Source organism: Vulpes vulpes, chromosome 15 (assembly GCF_048418805.1).
Source record: "Vulpes vulpes isolate BD-2025 chromosome 15, VulVul3, whole genome shotgun sequence".
Lineage (NCBI taxonomy): Eukaryota > Metazoa > Chordata > Mammalia > Carnivora > Canidae > Vulpes > Vulpes vulpes.
The window spans coordinates 62235398-62260567 of NC_132794.1; the positions used below are offsets into that span (position 1 = coordinate 62235398).

Consider the following 25170-nt stretch of genomic DNA (forward strand, 5'->3'; position numbering starts at 1 on the left):
ATAATATTCATTCCTTCAACAAGTATATATTTACCAGCACTGTTACAGAATCTGAAGCTCCTTCAAATCCTGTATAATTCAGATTCTGTCTGAATGAGACAAAATCCTAGCTCTTCTGGAGTATACATTTTATTGGGGAAAAAGGTAAGAGACAGTAATAAAACAAGTAAACAAGTTTAAGCAGTGAAGGATCATTATAAACACTATGAAGAAACACAACGAAACCAGGACAGTGTATTGGAGATGCAGTGCTATTTCTCCACTGCTGTCATGCTATTAATCTTTTCAGTGAGTTGGGTCTACTTGATGGTAATCAGAAGTTTTGCATGAACCTGAAACTTTTCTCACCCTCAATGTTATCAACTCTTCCCTGCCTTACCAATATTAGAGTTAAGACATATTTCATAAAACTTAATATCAGTTCCTAAAAATTATGATTATTTGAATCTTGAATGTGAGAAATAGTGATTTATGAAAGTAAAGGGATATGTTTATGGTTTAAATCATTTTCTGTATGCAGCCCACTAAGAACCAAACTGTGACCTTTAGCTAATTTTCATATGTGCATCCTGATTTTTTAAAAGGTAACAACTTTAAGACCAACAGTATTGATCTTAATACAACATACTACCCTCCCTGTTACTGAGTCCTTCCGTAATATCTTTTGAAGTCTCCATAGTTTTGCTTTTCCAAAATGGCTTTTTAACTTGAATATACAATTTCTAGATCTGGCTGTTTGGAGAGAGTTGGTGATTAAAGGCATTTACAATTAGAATTTAGTAACATTATACAAATTGATGTTATTTTCTTTGAGGTAGGTATAGTATATCCCTTCATAGTCAAAGGAAAATAGGCTTTCTGGCTGGTTGCAATTCAATCAGTGCTTGCTTCTTTTTAAAAAATAGAAGCTGTTGTGTTTAATGATTATGATTTGTAGAATTCTGTTTTCAATGAGCCTGTCCCAATATCTGGCTTTTTCAGCATATTATGTTGTCTTTAAAACCAGTGCTGAGACCCCCTTCTTGGCTATAATTTGGGTCTCTTTAAATTCGTTAGAGCTCTAAGCTTATTCAGAGCAAGGGTATTTCTATCGGATGACTCCTTTCACCCACAAGTAGTTTTCCTTTTTAAAATGTTTGACCACAGTTCATCCACATAAGTTGAATTGTCCTGCCCTAAGTTAAGTACTGAGATGTGAGGATGGTTTATTATGCTCATTATAAAAATAGAATTGTCCTAGAGAAAACTTCCTAGGAACTCTTAGTACTTAGATTAAAGAGACCTTTAAAATATTTAATGGTTAATTGGGTAAACTTGTCACTATTGTCTGTCACAATGTTTTAGCAATATGAAATAAATACAAAAAATTTCAACAAAATTTTCAGCCAAAATACCAAAATTTATGCATCTAGATGTTATACTTTTTTAAATGGTTCTCTTAGTGGTGCCCACGTGGCTCAGTGGGTTAAGCATCTAACTCTTGATTTCAGCTCAGCTCATGATCACAGGGTGGTGACATCAAGTCCATGTTGAGCCCATGTGCAGCTCTGTGCTGAACATGGAGCCTACCAAAGATCCTTCACTCCCTCTGCCCCTCCTCCTCAGTTCCTGCCACCTCCCCTGTGTTTTCTCTCAATGAATGAATGAATGAATGAATGAATGAATGAATGAAGTGGACCTCTTAGGAGGTAAAATCAACAAATCATTTTGGGAACATTATCTGAGAGACTTTTAGGGTTTCTTCCACTTTCCTCAAGGGTGACAAAATATACCCTTTGGACACAGGTTCAGTTTTTCTTTTTTTGTTTTTGTTTAAATATTTTATTTATTTATTCATGAGAGACACAGAGAGAGGCAGAGACATACACAGAGAGAGGAGAAACAGGCTCCTTGCCAGGAGCCCAATGTGGGACTCGATTCCAGAACCTCGGGATCACGCCCTGAGCCAAAGGCAGACACCCAACCACTGAGCCACCCAGACATCCCCACAAGTTCAGTTTTATATGATACATCATTTGGAGCTAAATTTGGCAAAAATGTAGTTGATCAGACTGAGAGCTTTTTAAATGAGAGAGGATAGCTACTTCAAAAAATTATTTTCTTTGGCTTTTAAACGGTAAGACTTATCAAAAGATAATAGTTTCTGGAGATAATTATTTTTTTAATGAATATCACTTATTTGGATGATATATTTAAGAAAGATTGTTTATTAGATGTGTGAATTCTACAGTCATTCTCTTTTTCTAACAGAAATGTAAGTAATTTTCAGCTACAGTGATAAAGAAACAAATATGATCTATTTTCCCTCTCATTATTAGAATACATATGATTTTTTTTTAAGTAGTCTCTGTGTCCAACGTGAGGCTCAAACTCATGAGAGTCACATGCTATATCACTGAGCCAGGTAGGCACCCCTGGAATATATGATACTTTTTTTTTTTTTAAGATTTTATTGATTTATTTTGAGAGAGAAAACAGGGACAGAGGGAGAAGCAGACTCCCCACTGTGCAGGGAGCCCAATGTGGGGCTTGATCCCAGAATCCCAGGATCATGATCAGAGCCAAAGGCAGACACTTAACCAACTGAATCACCCAGGTGCTCCTAAATACTTTTTAATACTAGTTTGAAAACTATACATAGCCTTGGGATCCCTGGGTGGTTCAGCGGTTTAGCGCCTGACTTTGGTCTAGGGCGTGATCCTGAAGACCCAGGATGGAGTCCTACATCGGGCTCCCTGCATGGAGCCTGCTTCTCCCTCTGCCTGTGTCTCTACCTCTCTCACCCCCTCTGTGTCTCTCATGAATAAATAGATAAAATCTTTTAAAAAATAAATAAAACTATACATAGCCTTATGTAATGTAATAGTCCTAAATTGATGAAACCGGTTTTTCACTCTGAGTTTTATGAGTGGCAACTTAGATTATAAAAATAATTCCATACAGATGGATTTATATTTTTTTGTTGTCACATATTGATACATGTATATTTTGTTTTCTGGTTAGATTTATTCTCCTGACCATACCAGCAGTAGTTTTCCATCAAATCCATCAACACCAGTTGGATCACCCTCACCTCTCACAGGTAGGCTTCTGTTTTATCTATTGACTTAAAAACATTTGCGGGGCTGCTTTGAAAATTTTGAACTTTGTTTATTTTCCAATAAAATCTTGAAAAAATTATCTGAGTTTTGAGAAAACTTGTAAACAGAGCCTTGCTCTTACTCATTTTGGAGAATATTTAAATATTTGCTAGTTTTGAATTACTCTTTTCCAATTCTTAATTTAGTATAAATTTTAGGAGCAGTTATTAGGATAAAAATAAGGCTAGACAGTTGTGATGAAAGCAAAATAGAGTAGATAAATCAAGATTTTTGGTAAGGTAGCATAGAAAATAATCAAAATAACCTATTTAGAAGTATATCTAACTTCTTTCTTCCTTGTCCTAAGAATGGTACTATGTACCACGTAAGACTCAGAGATGAATAAGTTTCTGCTGGTTTGTCTTTATTTTTAGGTCCACTAATTTGTTATTTCATATATATGTGTGTATGTATGTATGCGTATACACACACACATACATTAGGAATAATGTAGGGTTTTTTGCTAAGAAAAAGAAGTCTCTACGAATGTGGATAAATATTGTTAGTAGAGTTAGATAAGTGGTTCAGATTTGTTTTACTTTTTCCTGTTTCTTTCCACATTTGATACTATCCTACAGTATAACTTTGTTGAAATACAATTGTTATTATTCAAAATAGAAATTTTTTAATATTAGGAATAAATAAAACTATAGGAAAATGCTTAATATTCATTAAGCTATAATTTTAAAGCATATTTTTTGAGCAGTGTCCAGAGGAAAAAAATATGCTAAAGAAGAAATGTATTAGTTCTAAGGGAAAGACATTAGACAATTGGGTAAAAATTGTCCTGTTCCTCCAGAATTTGACCTCAGAAATGATTCTTTTTCTGATCATGTCATTAAGTCCATGTGGCTTTGTTATTGTTGTTGTTGTTGTTAAACCTTTTTGCTTTATTGAGGGTTTCTGATATATCAAGGCCCTGGCTATCACCTGTGCTTTGTGTATTAGCTTTGTGACTCTGCTAAGAAGCATTCCAGTGTGGAGATGATGAACTGCTGGCAGCTGCTTTCAGCTCTTAGTGGGTTCTGCCACTTTCTCAGACACCGTGGCTTCAGCTGTCTAGTAAAAGTTGAACAGCTGTTCCCCGCATAGACAGGACTATGAAAGACCCATTGACTTAAAGTTGTTATTTAACAGAGAGCTGAAATTACAGGAAGAATGATGTAACTTTAACCCTACTCACCCCTCTGGCACAGTTTTACTGAAATTATCAGTGGCATTTTTGCCACAGCCTGTTTACCTCTTTCTCAGAGATGAGTATATTAGTTCTTACTATGTGTTCCCACCTTCTAACCTCTGCCCAGTGAGCTGTAAAAGTGTCCTTTGGTTTTTGTTTTGTTTTTTGTTTTTTTAAAGATTTTATTTATTCATGAGAGACACACAGAGTGAGAGAGGCACAGACACAGGCAGAGGGAGAAGCAGGCTCCATGCAAGAGGCCCAAAGCGGGACTCAATCCCAGGTCTCCAGGACCACACCTTGGGCCGAAGGCAGCACCAAACCACCAGCCCCCCGGGCTGCCCTTTGGTTTTTATTAATACTGAATGGGAAGTCAGGCAGCAGAGGAGTTTAGAATTTATGAGGGGACATCACTAAAATGGAGATTAGGAAGACTTAGACATTTTTCAAAAAATAATGGTCCAAAGTAAAATCTCACATTCCTCCTCCATCTTTATTTGATGTTTAATGAGTGATACCCTTTTTTCTCTTTAATTCAGCTGATTAATGAAAATCTATGGCCTATTGAAGTGTGTAATGAAGGTATTAATAGGCTTCTTATTCAATTCAGCAGTCATATTCAAAGAAAAATTCTTTCTTTATTCCCACTGAAACAGCACATCAAAGACTGATTTTATGCAGTTGCACTTCTCTCCCATCTCCTGTATCTAGTATTTTCCTTCCTGTCCCCACACAGACATACGCACACACCCTAAATTGGCAGAAAGGTAAAGGGAGAAGGAAAAAGGAAAGCATAATGTGATAAATTATTCACATGAAAAAGATGGAGCAAACCAGAGTTTCCATTATAATATGTGGAAATTATTTGGTACCTTTTATGGTAGTAGCCTGTTATCTAGAGTAAAAAAAAAAATCTACCCACTGTGTGCTTTCTACGTTTGTCCTGTTCTCTATGCCTGAGCATCAGTCAGACACAAGTGAAGAGCCACATAGGCAGCTTCTAAGGCAACCATCATTCCTGTTTAAATTCCACTTATTTTCCTTAGGAGCTTTTCAGGCCAAGAACATCTATTTCTACCTAGAGTGTGCTTATGAGGCACTTCTGAGATAGTTATCATGTATCAGTCGGGATGAATTAGGCTAAAAGGAAGAAAATCTCTTGTCTTGACTAGCTTAAATAATAAGGAGCTTGCTTATCTTGTACAAGAAGCCCATAGCAAGGCAAATTTCTGGATACCAGTATGTCAGAGCTCCTCACAGTTCTTTGCAGTTCTTCCTCACCCTGGTGGTGGCAAGTTCAGCTATTCAAGATACCATATGTGGACATAACCATGTTCATTAGAAGAAAAAGGGCCATCTTTGCCTTGCATTGTAAGAATCTTTTTCAGAAGCCTTTTCAACAGATTGGCCCTCATGAGTCATTGGCCAGCACTGGGACCCTAACATACCTGCTCATAACAAAAATGGAACCCACCATGTTTATCTTAGACATCAGGATTTACCCAAGAGCTAAGAATAGAGTTACTCTTTTCTGGTTCATACCAGGAAAAGATAGATACCCCACCCCCTTCTGAACAAAATCAGCGCTCTAGCAGCAAGGTGGAAGAGAGATAACTATGTCCATTTGGGAAAGGACACAAGTATTTAAGAGGGTGTGTTTACTAAGGGAACTTGGGAAGCAGACAAGCAAAACCATGTTTTGCCTTTCTAACTCTTGGAATATAAATAAATAAAGGTTTAATAACTGCAATACTCAGTAGCAATCTTGAGAACATGTACAATAGAAATAGTGAGGAAGAGAAGAGAGGGAAGAAAAGATTCCTTAGTTTTGGCTAGTTTAATCAATGAGATAGTTATTTTTATCATCTGTCAGTGTGTTTGGTGTTAGGCATTTATCTGACTTCAGGAGATTTTCAATTTAGCTGAGAAAATAAAAGATAAACACATAAAAATACAACCATCAGAATTCACTCTTAAGCTAGAGTGGTTGGGATAAACTTCATGAAGAGAACAGGACTTAAAAAGGAGGAGAAAGCTTTCCTGGGTCCAAAGGGAAGAGTGTAACAAAGATCCAGATGCAAGAAAGCACATGACTTCTTCATCTGGAGTCATGGGGATGACTGATTATGAACTCTCCACGAACGAAGTGTGAAACACTAAGATGGAAAGGTTGGCAAGAGCCAAATTATGGAAAGCAGAGTGCTCAGTGCTACATTAAGGATTATCCAACTTTTTTCCAGGTATGAAAGATCTCATGCAAGTTTGAGTTTAAAGTGAGATTATGGGATCCCTGGGTGGCACAACGGTTTGGCACCTGCCTTTGGCCCAGAGTGCAATCCTGGAGTCCTGGGATCGAGTCCCGTGTTGGGCTCCCGGCATGGAGCCTGCTTCTCCCTCCTCCTGTGTCTCTATGTCTCTGTCTCTGTCTCTCTCTCTCTCTCTCTCTATCATAAATAAATAAATAAATAAATAAATAAATAAATAAATAATCTATCTTTAAAAAAAATAAAGTGAGATTACAAAGGGAGGCAACTAACAAAATAAGAAAATGCATGATAAATGATTTTAAGAATTTCTTTCAGCCATTCAAAATGTTGGTATCTAGTCTTTAAATTTATTAACCAGTTAACTCTAAATTCCATTCAGAGTGAGACCAGATCAGAAACACTAGGTTAATTTTGAATTTAGTGATGAAAGAAAGCCTGTCCATATTTTCTAGCCAAATAATTCTCCTAATCACCTAGCTAGCTTATTATTGGGAAATGGTCATTAAATTTTAAGAGCAGGTAAGTTTATTACAATCCTTCTTGAATAAGGGCTTAGCTCTTCGGGGTGATCCCTAAAAGGCCCGGGCAGTTACAGAAATTGTTAACTACAAAAACAGTTGAAAGGTTGTGCTTATATAATAGAAGGAAGGATAAGCCCCAAGTGAGTAGATATGTCTACACCAGATATCAAGTGACAGAGAAAGAAGGCAGGAAATCCGCTATTCTCTTCCATATGTGTGTAATAATGCTACAGTTGATGATGACAAGCTAGAGATAGAGATGCCAACATCAGCTCTGGGATTGACTTCTTCTAAACTATCCAGTCATCCCTTTTGTGACTAATAACATGAATTTTTTGAAAGGACTAACTGGGGTTCAAGGAGCTCTGTCCATGAACTGTATAACTTGGCATTCATTGCTATGAAGTTCGAACAGTTATCAGTGATTTAAGCACGTTAATATTCTGTTTTAACCAAGTATGTCACACGAAGGCAGGCCAATCCCATAATAAAAACAAAACAGGTTTGAGTGTATTTGTATTTTTCCAGTTTAATGAATTCCATTTTGCATATACACTTTAATATGATTTCTTTGCATCAGTGTAAAAAAAATAACGATTGTGAGTGATTTCTTATCTAAGTAACTCTGCACATTTCATTCCTCAACACTAAACTAGTTGAAGAACCACAGAAATTGCCTCTGTTGCCAACCAGATGCATGCTAACAATCCTGTGGTGTTTAAACAGAAAATTTGTATTAATATCCTATACAGATTAAATAATTTTATGATTAGAGTCCTATTACAGGCTAATCACCAAAGGGAAATGGAAAAGATGAAACAAAATGTCTAAAAATAAAATATTGTAAACATTTAAAAGAAGCTACATTCAAAGTCATTTGGGGTCTTTTTCAAAATGAATTGTAATTAACCTCTTACCCACAGAAAATTCATAATTCTACATCTGTGCTTGGAAAGTACCAGTGCACTAAAATCAGTGGTGAGGTACGGGCTAAATAGAAATGCTGTTTATATGAATTCTTCATGTAGTCAGTTACTGGATTTCTCTGGTTGCTAAATACTGCTCGTTAAATAAGTTAGTTCACAAGCTTCTGTTTCCTTGCACAATTTTAGATTGTCCATGATTTATGTAGTTGAATTAGGATTACCTTTGTGTGTCTAGCAGGAAACTTTGTAGTAGTCCTCAAAATATGTAATTTGCTTTATGAGTAAAAAAAAAAAAATATCTGATGAAGTACATTAACATTTTTCTTACAGTTTTAGTATTCAAATATTTTCTACATAATCACAAATATTTTTTATATAATCACAAATTATATGCAATGACATGCATATAATTGAGAGATAATCAGGTTAAGAAACTTTCCAACTTTTTAACTTGCAAAATATATATGTTTGATGGGAATAGAATTACCAGTTTATTCAGTGAAAGTGAACTATAATAGTTATGACTTAATATAAGTTTGTAATAAGTTTATCAATGTTTTCTGAATGTAGCAAATAATCTACAACATTATTTGGTGAATTGGTTGGTGAAACATGCTAAAACTTCAGTTAGCAGTAAATGAGACAAATTAAATAAACCTTCAAGTTCTCTAGTTTTGGATTTCTAATAAAACTCAGGTTGTCCCTGAACCTTTTTTTTTAAGATTTTATTCATTTATTCATGAGACACAGAAGGGGGGGGCGGGCATAGACACAGGCAGCGGGAGAAGCAGGCTGCATGCAGGGAGCCCGACATGGGACTTGATCTTGGGTCTCCAGGATCATACCCTGGGCCGAAGGCGGTGCCAAACTGCCAAGCCACCCGGGCTGCCTGTCCCTGAAGCTTTTATTAAGAGCAATAACATGTATTTGTTTGGATGGTTTTCATTATTTTCTTTAAGTAATTTATTTCTAAATGCACAGTCATGAAATAAGATTTTTGATCAAGTATGTTGTCTTTTTTTTTAAAGCTATCTTGACAAGACCATTTAAACACTACATTACATTCTCCCCAACACATCGAGTTAATCCTTCCTTTTTTTTTTGTTTTTAGTTTTTTTCCTTTTTATTTTTTCTACTCTGAACTTCTTTTTTTTTTTTCTATTATTATGTTGCAAGTTGAAGGGCAAACAACCTTTAACAGTTCTCATACTGATACTTTCCAAATAATAATGTGTGTTTAAATAATGTGTGTTGGTATAAATTATGCTGGGAAAATGTTTAATAGATAAATGCATTTGCAGTCATTTGAAATTGGTGCATTTGTGTATAACTTAATGGCACAAGTAGCAGGACACTTTAGACAGTAATTTGGCTTTGTGAATTAAGGATCATAAATATGTTTATACCTTTTAATTCAGAAATGCTATTTATCCTTGGGACGCCTGGGTTGCTCAGTCAGTTAAGCATCTGACTCTTGATTTCAACTCAGGTCTTAATCTTGAGTTCAAGCTCCATGTTGAGCTCCATGCATGCAAATAAATGCTATTTATCCTCAAGACATGTTTCCAAAAAGAAAATAACAATGTTTACCACTCACAATATGGAAATATGTAGATACGATTCATAATAGCCTACCGAAAGCAGCCAAAACATCCAATAGTGAAGGAATAGTGATGGTTAAGTAAATTATGATCTAGAGAATCCGGTGAATATTAACAGTCATTATTAACATTGGCATAAAGACTATGTAAAGCCATGGGGGGAGGAACAGAATTTTAAATTATGTATATTTTAAGTACATTTTCTCAAGATAATGTGTACTTTTGGACAAAGTCTGAAGAATATGCAAACCATAAAAGTAGTTTTTGTTGTTTTGGTTTTGGTTTTTTGAAGCATAGTTGACAGTGTTACATTAATTTCAGGTATACAGCATACTGGTTTGACAGCTCTATATGTTATCCTATGCTCACTGCAAGTGTGGCTACCATCTGTCACCATATAACACTATTACAGTACCACTGACTATATTCCCTATGCTGTACCTTTCATCCCATGACTTATTCATTCCATAAGTGCAAGTTTATAACTCCCACTTCTTCGCTCACTTTTCCCTTCCTCCTGCACCCCTCCCCTCTGCCAACCACCAATTTGTTCTCTATTTATGGATCTGTTTCTGCTTTTTTTTGTTACAAAATATAACAGAAGTAGCTAATAAAACTAATAGTTTTTTTTTAAGATTTTATTTATTTATTCATGAGAGATACACAGAGAGAGGCAGAGACACAGGCAGAGGGAGAAGCAAGCCCCCCACAGAGAGCTGGATGTGGGACTCAATTCTGGGACTGGGATCACTCCCTCAGCTGAGGGAAGAGGCTCAGAGGCTCAACCCAGGCATCCCAACTAATACAAATTTTTAAAAAATAGTTATTTTTAAAGTATAGTCTTATCTTTTTTTTAAACTCCCAATACTGTTGTATGAATAATGAAAAAGATTTTTTTCTAATGTGTTGGGCTTATAAGTAGGCAATACTATGCTGAAGGCTGAACAAAAATGCTTACATAAGTTTATGTACAACTACAGAGCACCTTTACCCTTTCTTTCAGAACATTATCAAGATCATCGATTTAACCAAGGTTATGTATATGTGCTTTTCATGTTTTGTTTTAACAGGTACCAGTCAGTGGCCCAGACCTGGAGGGCAAGCTCCTTCATCCCCAAGTTATGAAAACTCACTCCACTCCCTGGTAAGAACCTCTTAGAAATAAACAGGTCACTTTTATCTGACAGTGCAGAGTACATTTTTTCAGTAAATCTTGAGTAAAAAAACAGTAGGATAGCATTACACACAAATTCTTTGCTAACAAATGGCCTGATTTAGTTTAACAATATAAGACACATTGGGTGTGCCTTTTGCCATCTGTTCTTTGGGACATCAGGCTGGACAGCTGGTGTTAAAATAGAGTTATGGGATTTTTGCTTCTTTGATAAATCTAGAGTTTAATTCTTCTATATTGTTGTGTTTACATAAAAGAGGAAACAAACAAAAAGGCCCAGAGATCAAGTAAAAGCAAGAAAATTAGTCCAGCAGTGGAAAATGGTATATTTTACTCTTTCTTATGTGTCTATTCTGTATATAGTTTATTACATGTCCATTAAAAGTTTATAATATCAATTATATTTGTTATGAAAAGTGTTACTTCTCATGTTTTCTTTTTTAAAAAATGTATCATGTAATTGTATAAGCAAAAATGTTATTTAACAAAATGAATAAGGCAACAGAATAAAAGAGCCTGTCTGGGTATTGAGGGCAAATAATTTGCAATAGAATGTAAACTACTGTGGCTTTTCATTGCTTACCACAGAATTACAAAGTATTATAAAAAAAATAATAAAGATGACTTGATGGAATGCTAAGTCATATATCATTCAGTAATTCCAGGTTACAAATAGAAAAGTTCTTTTTCTGTGACTAACAGAATAGTTGAAAGGAAAGTCTTCTTCTCTCATATTTTGCAAACAAATATAAGCAATGTGTGCTATTTAGATGCTAACCTTGTAACTTCGCTGTTAAATCCCAGCCTTCTCATACCTTAATACAAGTAGATCTTGCAGGTCTCCGCGTTAACTTTACTAACATGTTATGCTGACATGCACATCAGCTATTTCCTCATCTCTTTTGGAGTTAATCTTAACCTGTGCTTTGCCTCCTGTTCTGTCTTGACTTTGCCAGAAAAATCGAGTTGAGCAGCAACTTCACGAGCATTTGCAAGATGCAATGTCCTTCTTAAAGGATGTCTGTGAGGTACTATTTCTTTTAGATGGTGCCTTTTTTGTGTTTCAATTACTTATACTTCCTATTATCCATTTAAAATCTTCAAGTCTGTACAGACTCCAAAGTCTTTTAAAATCAGTGACCATTTTCGTTTTTGTACAGTATGTAAGAATAGATTTTTGTTCTTTTATGTTATTGAGAATGATTCTTTTTAAAGAGCTCTGCTGGCATGTGCTTTTGATTTTTAAAATTCTAATATGTTTGTGTATGGGGCATGTGTGTATCCACAGACAATATCATTTCCTCAGTTTTGTGAAAGAACATATTTGGATGTGTTCATCATTTCAGATAGGTATGCTTATTCGCTTAAAACAAAATTACAACTTAAACTTGATGGACTTGAGGACCCTTCCCCAAGTTTGCCCTCATTTCAAAGATCAGTATTAAAGTCCAGGTTATCTTTTTAATCACCTGTAATTATCAGACACAGCAGACTAGCCTTCATCTTTTGTAGGAAGCCAAAAGAAATAGCCTCATGGTATGCTGGTAAATAGATTATATGAAGCAGTGATTTGTTTCTGAAGCTTTGTTAATTTTGTTTAGTTGACAAATATCTTTTCTTTGATTCTTGGTAGTAGTGCAGGTAGTTGCTTTTGAAGCTACTTGATATAGTACATTTGACTTGCTGTCTTCCATATATCCCAAAGTAGGAAACATAGCAGTTTAATTAATTTAACAGATACCAGCAGTAACCCCATGTCTTTTTTCAATTCCTACAGCAATCTCGAATGGAGGATCGTTTAGACAGACTGGATGATGCTATCCATGTGCTGCGGAACCATGCTGTGGGACCGTCTACTAGTTTGCCTGCTGGTCACAGTGATATACACAGTTTATTGGGACCATCCCATAATGCATCAATTGGAAGCCTCAATTCAAACTATGGTGGATCAAACCTTGTTACAAGCAGTCGATCTGCTTCAATGGTAAAATAGTGCTCATCTTTTTTGTAATAACCACTAAAGCCTATAGTATAGTCTTCAATGTTTTTCATGAAATCTTTGGAAGAGAGGGTCCTTCTTGTTTAAAAACACTTATTAGGCAGAGTCATTGGCTGAACATTGGCCCTTAAAGTCCTGCTACGATCATGTGCAAAGAGCTAAAACTTTCTACAAGACCATTTTAGCTTAAACTTAGAGTTATTTTCCTCCAGATGTGTCACCAGAACAGTTTTTGCCTTGAAATAGTGTGTAGGAAGTATAAAGAGCAAAAACAGTAAAGACTGAATTTCAAGGGTTCTGGTCTAGAACGGCCATTTATTATAATTTGGAATCACCCTTCAAAAGCAGAAGGAATGTGAAATTATTTGTACTAGTCCAAATGTAAGCTTTCTTACCAAATAAAGAAAAAAATGGGGTAGTTTTAAGAATAGCTGTAATTTAAGTGACAATGAAAGGAAACAATGTTCAATTAATTTCTGAAGAGAATAAAATAATTCAATCCATCTTTTTAAATACACAATTCTTCAGAGAGAAAAAAAATTCTGTTGTATGTCCTACCTTACCATTTTTTATCCAGATTGTCTTTTTAAAGGAATGAAGCTCTTTAGAACCTGCAATTCAACTGATGCCATGTGTTTGAATGTTTATAGCATTGTTTTTAGGATTTATTGCATGCTGTGAAATATTCTCCCACAAAATAGATTTCTACCTGTAAGCCATGTGATCAAGGGTAAAATTCACCTATCATCGAAATAATTAGGTGTCCCAAATGCTGAAGGCTTGTGTTCTATAAAATAGGATAGGTTCCGGACTTTCACATTCATGTGTCAGACAGCCATTTATATTCATTTTGTAGCAACTGAAGTAAACATCAAACATCACTGCCTAGTTTCCCAAGTACAATGTTTTTGGCAACATAGGTGACATTAGATAGCCTACATATCTTAACAACTAGTTTTGGGTTTTTTTTTTCAATGCCAGAAAACCTTGAAATGCAAGCGCCTTCTAAATTAGTTTGTGTTGTTACCAGAAAGCTAATAAGATGTGAAAACATTTTAAATTATGAAAGTCATAGAAATATAAGGGAGTATTATCACTGTTAGTAATAAAATAATATCAGTGGTATATAATATAGTATTTGTTACAAATATAAATGTAGAATGTCAAATTAATGAATTGTTTTGTTGAAATAACTGCTTATCCTTATTTAGAAGAATGCCTTGAAAATCAATATATATGAATCCCAAGTTTGTCTGAACTGCAAAATTTGAAGTTATTTCTCACTTCTTCATCACCTTTTAATTCTTCCCTGTTCATAGCTCACTGCTCCTGTACAATATTTGATGTATCTCTGGCTTCTCCCAATTAAATGTAGCATTTGTATAAAATGGAACATCTTGGGGAGGTTGTTTTTATGAACTTTGGATGTGAGTTGGAAAGAGACTTTTCAAAATCTAGTCCTACAAAGTCACATAGAAATCTAGTGCATTTTAGAAGGATTTGCAGAGGGAAAAATTACTTCATTAAATGTTGCCCTGAAGTTTTTAATTTAAAAAGTAGCTACTATTCTGTTCTCTAGGAATATGCTGTCTACTTCAGAGCATCAACAAAAATGCTGCCAGAAATATTCTTTTAAAAGGAAAAAAAATAGTCTAGAAAAAAGTCTTGTCAATGTGAGGTGCATCCGGCTTAGTCTGAGCAGGAGCATGAGTGCCGCAACAGCTAAGCCCACACTGCTGCTCAGTGTGTCTACCGCATTCCTCACTCCAGTTCCCATAGCCTTCTTAGAGGCAATCAAGCTGGTGAAAATCTTCCAGACATCATCTGCTATATCTGCTCCATCCAGATACAGTCTCTAGTGGAGCTGGAGCTACAGATGTTTCTGACAGGTTTACCCTCAAAATGTAAAAGTTATTAACTGACCAAAAAATCTGAAACTGTCAGGTGAGTCACTGTTCATTTCCCATCCTTCTGAAATGAGTAGTTTAGCTGTGAGTCCTCAGTTCTCAATTTCAGCAAAAAGATCCAAGGATAGAATGAAATGAAGTTCATAGTCAGCCAGTGACTCTCCCATTGAGGAAGATTCTTATCCTTGTGGCTCTTACCCATGTCTGAGGACATCAGTAATTTGCCCAGTACCCACCTATGTGGAATCCACTCTTTTCATATTATTGGAAGGTATGTGATTTGGGGGGACATATTATAACTGTTGCCAGCCATCTTTAAGAAGTAATCTTTTTTTTAATATTTTATTTATTTATTCTTGAGAAACAGAGCGAGAGAGAGAGGCAGAGACACAGGCAGAGAGAGAAGCAGGCTCCATGCGGGGAGCCCAACGTGGGGACTGGATCCCCGGTCTCCAGGATCAGGCCCTGGACTGAAGGCAGCGTTAAGCCGCTGACCCACCCGGGCTGCCCAAGAATTAATCTTCTGCTTTTATTATTCTCTCGTGTCTCTCTGTCTTCTAACTGATGATGACTAAGAAATGACACATGTTTACATTCTAGAATCACTTTTCCTTTTTGGTCCTGTTTAACTTTCTGGTAGTTTTTATACTTTTCCTCTATGTTAACATAAATCGGTATTTGTTTTAAAGGCTCCTAAAAATGGGGGTTACATGGCCAAAATTATGAAATAACCACATAAATACCAGTTTATCAGAAATTCTGTGTTACCATGTAAAATTTGTAAGGTCAGCTCTCACTAAAATATGTAATTTTCATCATTCCATTTATTTTCTGCAAAGAATAGGATTATTCTAATAAACATCACTTCAGGAATTCCACAGAACATTCAAATAAAATTTTTATTCTCATGGGCATTACTGTAGGGCACCATCCTAATTGCAGGTTTTAAATATGATTGCTTTCTCTCCAAGCATTTAGAAGTGGGATCAGCATACTTCTGTAAAAGGCCAGATAGTAAATATTTTCAGTTTTGCAGGCTTATATGGTCTCTGTCACAACTACTTAACTCTAACATTGTAACATAAAAGCAGCCATAGACATTATGAAAACAAGGTGCCTCGTTAGCGCAGTAGGTAGCGCTTCAGTCTCATAAATATGATTGCTTTCTCTCCAAGCATTTAGAAGTGGGATCAGCATACTTCTGTAAAAGGCCAGATAGTAAATATTTTCAGTTTTGCAGGCTTATATGGTCTCTGTCACAACTACTTAACTCTAACATTGTAACATAAAAGCAGCCATAGACATTATGAAAACAATGGGTAGCTGTTACAATAAAACTTCATTTACAAAAAGAGAACTCCTTAATTTGTAAAAAACCGGGACCGGAGCACCTGGGTGTCTCAGTTCGTGAAGTGTCTGCCTTCAGCTCAGATCATGATCCCAGGGTCCTGGGATTGAGCCCCACATTGGGCTCCCTGCTCAATGGGGAGTCTGTTTCTCCCTCCACTGTGCTCTCTCTCTCTCTCTTTCCCTCTCTCTCTCTCTCTCAAATAAATAAAATCTAAAAAAAAAAAAAACAAAAAAAAAAAAACAAAAAAACAGGACCAGATTTGGCCAATAGTCCAGACCTTGCCAATTTTTGAGTTACAAGATAAATTAGCTTCCCAGGTCAGGTAACAAGGGTTAGCAAGTTTTTTTTTCTTTCTCTTGGAGTCTTAACTGTCTGCTTTTTTTTTTTTTTTAGTGATTAGTTTGGCAGTATTGTTGAAGTAGTTGGAATATTTGAGGTAAGCCAGGACACACTTAAAGTAGAAGAATAAGAATTGATGCCAAGATAAAAGTGATACAGATGGCCCAGCTCTCAGCCTAAAATGCTGTTAAGATTACTGATAGTATAAGGCTACATAGATAGGTTAATCAAAATAGTGTCCCTTGGTCAGGGAATTAACTTTGTTGCTGTTAAACTTTCTTTACATTTTTTTCAGTCATAGGAAGATTATGTCAATAAAAGTCATCCGTAGCTAATAGTGTTGATTTGTGGGAGATCCATCTTCTTGTCTTGGATTTTTTTTTTTCATCTTCTTGTCTTGTAGATGAAATAATTGTCTGGTATTTTTTTATTATTCCAGAAAAAGATTTTTATGTTTCACACCAAGGAGATAAGACTACCAACTGCCAAAAACATATGTTAATTGGAGCCAATATCAAGATTTAATTTTGACTATTGTTACTTTTAACTGAACTTGACCAGCCTCAAAGTTTAGAATTAAATGCGGTTTCAACCACAGAAAGCTTTGAACATTAATTTAGCTCATACACACAAAAATTAAATATTTTGAAAGATTACTATGTCACAAGAGTAACTAAGAAATGGATAATTCTGGGGTGCTTAGATGGGTCAATTGGTTAAGCATCTACCTTCAGCTCTGGTCATGATCCCAAGGTCTTGAGATCAGGCCCTGCATCAGGCTCTCTGCTCAGCGGGGAATCTGCTTATCCCTCTCTCTCTGCCTGCTGTTCCCCCTGCTTGTGCTTTCTCTCTCTGTGTCAGATAAATAAAATCTTAAAAAAAAAAATTCTTGGGGCACTTGGGTGGCTTACTAGTGGAGCATCTGCCTTTGACTCAGGTCGTGATCCCAGGGTCCTGAGATCGAGCCCTGCATCAGGCTCTCTGCTCAGTGGGAAATCTGCTTCTCCCTTTCCCTCTCCCTCCCTACCTTGCTCTCTCACTCTCACTATTTCAAATAAATAAATAAAATCTTTATTTAAAAAAATGGGTAATTTTACTTTTTAAAATATAATTAGCGTAGCCAGCTTAGCATAGTTTTAATATTTGCTCTTATTTTTGAATGGGGTTAACATTTTTATCTACTTAATTTCATACTCCCTTTCAGTATTTTTGACTGTTTCTCCGTATTTGCTGAAAGAAAATATAAAACTTACGACTTTTTGTCAGATACTCTTACTAGGTTATGATTGAGACACTGTTTAAATGTTAAAGCACAAAATCTGGATTTTTAGAGTCTTTTAAATGTCAACATTGGACTTTAGTTTTCCTCCTGTTTATTTAGTATAAGAATAAACTTTTTTTTTTAAGATTTTATTTATTTATTCATGATAGACATAGAGAGAGGCAGAGACACAGGCAGAGGGAGAAGCAGGCTTCACACAGGGAGCCCAATGCGGGACTCGATCCCTGGACTCCAGGATCGTGCCCTGGGCCAAAGGCAGGCGCTAAACCGCTGAGCCACCCAGGGATCCCCTAAGAATAAACTCTTGAAGTAAACTGCTGACAGGAAAAAATACTGATATTAAGTGGAAAATCAAAAAGGAATTGTTGATTTCATTTGGGCATTATGAAGAGGTCTCAACAGTACCAAGTTATTGTATGTCACATCTGTTTATGGCTGTAATATCTAGAATACTGAGGCCCAATGAGATAGCTCCATGATACCACTTTTGTCTTTAACAGAAAGTACGCAGTTATTCCTGCAACAGTGATTTTAACTTCGTGCTAAGTTATATTAGAAGCTTTTTGCATTAGGGCACCTAGGTGGCTCAATTGTGGAGTGTTCTGCCTTTGACTCAGGTCATGATCCCAGGGTTCTGGAATCAAGTCCTGTATCAGGCTCCACGCAGAAGCAGGCTCCTTCTCCCTCTGCCTCTGTCTCTGCCTCTCTCTCTCTCTCTCTCTCTCTCTCTCTCTCTCTCTGTGTCTCTCATGAAATTTTTAAAATCTTAAAAGAAAGCGGGATCCCACATCAGGCTCCCGGTGCATGGAGCCTGCTTCTCCCTCTGCCTATGTCTCTGCCTCTCTCTCTCTCTCACTGTGTGCCTATCATAAATAAATAAAATTAAATTTAAAAAAATTAAAAAAAAATCTTAAAAGAAAGCTTTTTGTATTAATAGAAGCTTGATGCAAATCTTAAAATGTTTTTTATTTATGTTATAAAATTGTATCCATGAGGTCTCTTGATTTCTTTGTTATAAGTACTGAGGAAATTTAATCCAACCATTTCTTAATTTTTTTTAATTGCTTGAGGTTTTTGTTATTTAAACTGTGGTTGGAGATGTGTGGTGTTCTTGTATGACAACAGAATAAATAATCTTAAATTGTAGGATTTAAAGTTTCTTATGTAATAATTTAAAAATAAAAATTAAGTTTCTTTTCTAAATCCTAAAACAGAGAATAGGATTAACTCATTAAAGACTAATAAAAAGCAAAGTAATATTTATTCAAAATTAACACTTTTGCCACGATACCAAATTTGGAATTCTTTTAATCTTAGATTTAGACAGTTTTTAATTTTATTAGTATAGGTGTATATGCTATAGAAATTATGTGCCTAGGTTCAAATGAATTGGAGTTTATTTTTAACTGTATTTTACTTTTTTTAACCAATTTTTTCCTGAATGGGCAATTTAATTTTTTTCTCATTCAAACTACATGACAGTGGTTTTTAAGAGATTTGCTACCATTTTTTAAATTCAAAGTTGTTCCAAATGGCAACTTTTAAGTTTGAAAACCATACAGGTTATACATCTATGGCAATATCATTAAAAAGGGACCATAATGAATTCTACCAAGTTTCTAGCTTAAAACTTAGGTAAAACAAAATACATACAGAACATAAAGATCCTTTAATCAGTCTGTAGATTAATACTGATTAATATAAATCATTAGTATTCAGTGAATAGTACAAATGGAACAAATTATTAGAATAGAATTCAGAATCAGAGAGGAATTCATACTGAGTACTTTTCAATCTGCTCCTTAATTCACAAGACCTCTTATTCATCAACTAATTAGATTTAGCATTTTTCTATTGTGGGTGCTAAAGCTATTGGCCAAATTAAATGAAAACAGGTCCCTTGTTGGGTGCTCCCACAAAAGTAAGGCCGTACACAGATTGTGAAGATTCAGAATGCAGGATGATGTCATTTAATGAGATGGGTCTTTTATTCTGAAATAGAGCTCTTCATAATAATTGAAGTTTAGAGCATAGCAGGCCTAGGGGTTTGCCTTCCCCTGCTACTCCCCCCAGTAGGAGCAGCCTGTCAGCTGTATGCTAACGAGAGGAACAATTAAACATAGGGTCCTATCTGGCTGGCCCAGTCTCTGAGCTCAGACAAAGAACTGTTTATACACCTGTTGTATCTGTGGACAGAGCCATTTGAATGGGTAGCTGCAGATTAAAAGGAGGACATGGGAGCCAGTGTGAGCAAGGGTTAAATAGAACTTAAGAACTGTGAAAGTCAAATTCTCCAGAAAATATATTAGGGCCATTTGCGAGAGGAATCAAGTTACAAAAAAAAAAAAAAAAAATCCTGCTAACTTCATTAACATGAAAAACTCCAGACTTGCAGCTTTTTGCTAGTCTGAGACCATTTTTCAAAGGTTTAATTTTTTTCTTCTTTCTGGAAGCCAAAAATATACTTAGTTCATAGTATTCCATAGAGATGAAAATATTTACTGGCATTTGTATCCCAAAACAGATTATCAGCCATATGATTTTCCTTCAGGTAAAGGCAAAAGCCCTAAGATTTATATAGATAATCTTTAGTTTTCCAGGCCTTTCATCAGAAAGGAAATGATAGGACATTTTTATTAGTTGAGATTCAGATAATCAAAGAATTGTTTCTACTAATAAGAAGTAAGAATTCAGAAGATGTGTTATCACTTGGATGAAAATTCAGTCAGGCTATTCGATGATATTGTCTTACAGAGCTATTAAATGAGTTGTACACATGTAGTATAGAGTAAATATACATATCTTTAAAAGTTTAAGCTTTAAAAAGCTATTCTCTTTTAAGTTACTTGGTATTATAGCTCAAAATACTAGGTAAGAACAAAATTTAGCACATATTACCAAAGATCACAGAACTTTTAAAGTTTACAGTATAAACACAAACACAGAAATCTTAGTTTTTACTTTGTCCTGCAGTGGTTTCTCCAGCCAGTCAAAATTATTCTGGTGGTATTTATCTTCAGAATAGGCTTAGACTCCTAAAGTCCCAAAAATTTTGTAGCTATATATTGTATTTATACTATATTTGTTTTTATCAGTTGGAGTTTTGAACTGGCCCTCTGCTTAGATGATTAAGTAGTTCATAATAAGCAAAAAAAAGCAACTAATCATCAGCAATGACTAATCCTCAAATAAATTTAAAAGTAGATAGGGAATATATTAAGTGGGTTTTTTAAAACTACATTAAAGGGACACCTGGGTGGCTCGTCAGTTAAGTGTCTGACTCTTGATTTTGGCTCAGGTTACGATCTCAAGGTTGTGACAGATGGAGCCCCATCTTGGGCTCAGCACTAGGTGTGGAGCCTGCTTAAGATTCTTTCTCTCCCCCTCCCTTCTGCTCTTCCCTCCTGCTCCCCCTTCTCAGAAAAATTTAAAAAGTGAAAGCTGCATTAAAGATAATAAGGGCGGAGAACATATATTTCTTAAAAAGTGTGGTGAAAGACCTGATGTGTTCCAAACAGGACAAGTACCAAATGGCCTGTTGCCTGAAACTTTGCTCTGGTGCCTTTTGTTTAGCTTACAGGAAACCAAAGGATAAACTTCTTAGGGTAAAATTCACACAAAGTCATGAAAGATAAAAGCTATATTAATTACTCAAGAGAGATTCAAACCAAGAGTTTGCTGGGATTGATGGATTTATTGAAAAACAGTGATTCTTATGTATAATTCCAAGCAATAACCCTCTTTAGTTAAAGACTTAATCTTGTAGTAGACACATGTGCTACTGTTCTAGTAAAACGTTTCATTTATAACTAGTTTTTCTAAAAATACTACTCTATTTAAATAATTGGTAGTATTTGTATGTCTTACCTTCTAATAAGCTAATTGTGATTTATGTAAGTTTGATTAAAACAATAAAAATATATGTCATTTTTGTTGCCTGGCAATGCAGAACTTTTAAGTCAATTTCATTTTGTATTGCTTTTGCTGCTCTTTTAAAATTTTTGAGGGAGACATAGGAAGAAGAAAAAACAAGACACTATATATGTGTGTGTGTGAGGAAAGGGTATACCAAAGTACAGATAAATACTGTTATTACTTGGAGTGTAGCAGTATTTTGTTAAATGCAAATTTGTATATACTGGGATTTATTTAGGCAGCATATAGATTTTCAGATTGATGTAGGATTATTAACAGATGCTATAATGTGTAGTGTTTTATAGCGTATAAAGTGCTTTCTCTGGTATCTCATTTGCTTCACACAACCTTCTGTGAGATATAAACTTTGAAAGTTGGAATTTTATTTTTTTATATTTTGATTTAAAAGCAATACTACCATTAAATCTTTTGAAATCCAAAAATCAGAAAAGTAGCATCCCCCAAAAGTTGCTAAATTTAGATGAGTGATAGATGTTGTTTTCTTTATTAAAACCATTAAAACAATTTATACAATTATTGCCCCTGAATTGTTTTGACTTTTTTTTCTTTTTTTTTTCTTTTTTTTTTTTTTACCTTAGGTTGGAACTCATCGAGAAGACTCTGTCAGTCTCAATGGCAATCATTCAGTCCTGTCTAGTACAGTCACTGCTTCAAGCACAGACTTGAACCACAAAACACAAGAAAATTATAGAGGTAACTGTATTGTTTTTCAGCAGTAATGCATTCAAAGATATCATTTGGAACACTGTCATCTTTCTTACAAGCAGATTGACATCTGTGAATCGAAAGCCATCTTAGGGGGCGGCCCAGGTGGCTCAGCAGTTTAGCACTGCCTTTGGCCCAGGGTGTAATCCTGGAGACCCCAGATTGAGTCCCACGTTGGGCTCCCTGCATGGAGCCTGCTTCTCCCTCTGCCTGTGTCTCTGCCTCTCTCTCTCTCTCTGTCTCTCTCTGTGTCTCTCATGAATAAATAAATAAAGTCTTTAAAAAAAAAAAAGCCATCTTAGGTGGGATAATTCCAAACAGTAGGGCTATTGAAAATAGAGGGTAGATATTTAGGGTTCCATTTGCTTCATTTGGCTAGGCCAAATGTAGATACTTATTGATGGATAGAACCACATGCAAACTTTTCAGTATTTACTGGTCATCTTACCTCCTCCTGTTTCTATCATGTCTCCCTTCCTTAATCACTTCCTGTCATGACGGAGTCCTCATGGTCCCTAGAGGCAGTGAGAGATTTTTCTGAGTATGTTGAGAGCTCCAGATGATAGTATCTGTTACTTAGAAGATCATAATTTACTTGGAGAGAGAGACAATTCTGATAAAAACAAACTATGTTAAATATTTATAACAGAGATTGTAAGTAAGTACAAATATGTAACTATGTTAAGAGCACCAAAGTAAAGTGTTCCCAGTTATATTTAATCATAGGACCCATTTTATTGTGCTTATCTGGGAAAGTGTTAAAGCTTATCTCCTTTACCTTAGCATTTAGAAGTCAATTTCTAAACTGCATGAAGTTTCTCATATTTGTTCACTTGTTAAATAGTGCCTAGAAGTAATCGTTAAAGTGACCTTCAAGGTCAGACTTTTTATTTTTTTTAAGATTGATTTATTTATTTGATGGGGGGCGAGGGAAGAGGAGGAGAACAGGGGATCTCAAACAGACTCCCCACTGAGGCGTGAAATCAGACGTTTAACCCACTGAGCCACTCAGGTGCCCCAGACTTCTTTAAAAAACAGATGCTTTAAAAATCATTTTCTTCAAAGTTTTTGGATCAGTTCTTCCCAGCTTTAAGTAGTATATTATCCTACATCTTCAGATTTCCATCATAGTCCTATAACGAGTAAGAACATTCACCATCTACAAGTATTCCTGCTGTCTTAATTCTAATTCTGGACATTTATTTTGTTTCTTTGCCTCTTTGTTAGGTGGCTTACAAAATCAGTCTGGAACCGTTGTTCCAGCAGAAATCAAGACTGAAAACAAAGAAAAAGATGAAAACCTTCATGAACCTCCTTCATCAGATGACATGAAATCAGATGATGAATCCTCCCAAAAAGATATCAAAGTTTCATCTAGAGGCAGAACAAGGTATCTGTTAGCATCCAGGTATTACATTTCACTCAGTTGCCATGGGTGAAAATACTTGGAAAGTTGAAGGGTATCATGCATTTATTAAGTGTGAGCTATGTTCTAGATACTATGTTGGAACTTCATATGTTACTTCATTTAGTGCTCACGGCATCCCTAGAAAGGGAGTCATATGATGCTGACTCCAAAATTGTGTATTCCATAATACCACAGTATTTTAGGGGCTACATAACAAAAAGAATTACATCTCTCCCTTCAATTAGAGGACAAAATAATTAAAACAAATTGTGCATATGAAGACATTCAGAGACATCCCACTAATAAATACTTGAATATATTATTTTAACACTGTGAATATGGTAAAACTCTATTGTAGGATTTAAACCAGTGGTCAGCAAGCTATGGCCTATAAGCCATATCTGGCCCATTGCCTATTTTTATAAATAAAGTTTTATTGGAACACTGCCATACCCCATTCATTTGCGTATAGTCTATGGCTGCTTTCCCAATGCACTGGCAGATTTGGGTAGTTAAAACAGAGACCAGATGGCCCACAAAGCTGAAAATATTTACTATCTGGCACTTTACAGAGGATGTTTGCCAACTCCTGATTTAAACAATAATTTGAGAAGAACATGGAAAAGGAAGTACTCCAGGTGGACTGATGTTGTTGAGGAAGATTTTCTAGAAATTGGACTTGACCTTGCTTTGCAGTGGCAGTGTGTATATTGACACATAGTACATTAGTTTCAAATGACTTCCAGGTTCTTCCCTCAGATTTTTCTAGTTCTGCGTTAAATTTAGATGATTTTGTATATTTTTGGCATATCCTGTTTTTTGACATCAATAATATATATATGTCACATATAGATATTTAAAACATTATTCTTTGTATTAAGTTAGGGTACAAAGGAGACTGCAATGAGTGTGGTAGATATAACTTAAAAATTAAATCGAAGGGATGCCTGGATGGCTCAACGATTTAGTGTCTGCCTTCAGCCTGCGGTATGATCCTGGAGACCCAGGATCGAGTCCCACATCGGGCTCGCTGTGTGGAGCCTGCTTCTCTCTCTGCCTGTGTCTGTGCCTCTGTGTGTGTGTATAAATGTCTCTCATGAATAAATAAATAAATAAATTATTTTTTTAAAAAAAGGAAAGAAAAAAAATCTTCTTTAAAAAATTAAATTGAAAATTAATTTTTTAAAAAAAATTAATTTAAAAGTTAAATCTTAAGGTTCCTATACTGTCTCTTTTTTTAAAAGATTTTATTTATCTGAGAGTGAGAGAGCGAGCATGAGCTAGGAGGAGGGGTAGAAGGAAAGAAGCAGACTCCCCGCTGAGTAGGAAGCCCAGGACCCTGGGATCATGCCCTGAGCTGAAGGCAGATGATTAACCAACTGAGCCACCCAGGCACCCCTTAATACTGTCATTTTAATATGCATTGTACTCTGTTGT

The 25170-nt window shown here is 35.6% G+C and overlaps 1 protein-coding gene across 26 annotated transcripts in view; it reads left to right on the plus strand.

The window, feature by feature from the left end:
* The window catches only part of TCF12 (transcription factor 12), a 368612-nt gene that overhangs the window by 327974 nt on the left and 15468 nt on the right, over window positions 1–25170 (plus strand). For 10 of the 26 annotated variants that reach the window (XM_025998406.2, XM_072738613.1, XM_072738618.1 and 7 more), the window contains 5 exons: window positions 3004–3082; window positions 10703–10776; window positions 12584–12790; window positions 22199–22313; window positions 23553–23715. In XM_025998406.2, coding sequence (XP_025854191.1) covers window positions 3004–3082; window positions 10703–10776; window positions 12584–12790; window positions 22199–22313; window positions 23553–23715 — 638 coding nt within the window. Of the gene's footprint in view, window positions 1–3003; window positions 3083–10702; window positions 10777–11762; window positions 11835–12583; window positions 12791–22198; window positions 22314–23552; window positions 23734–25170 lie in introns of all 26 variants that reach the window. The other 16 variants (XM_025998306.2, XM_072738610.1, XM_072738614.1 and 13 more) reach the window with 3 other exon arrangements.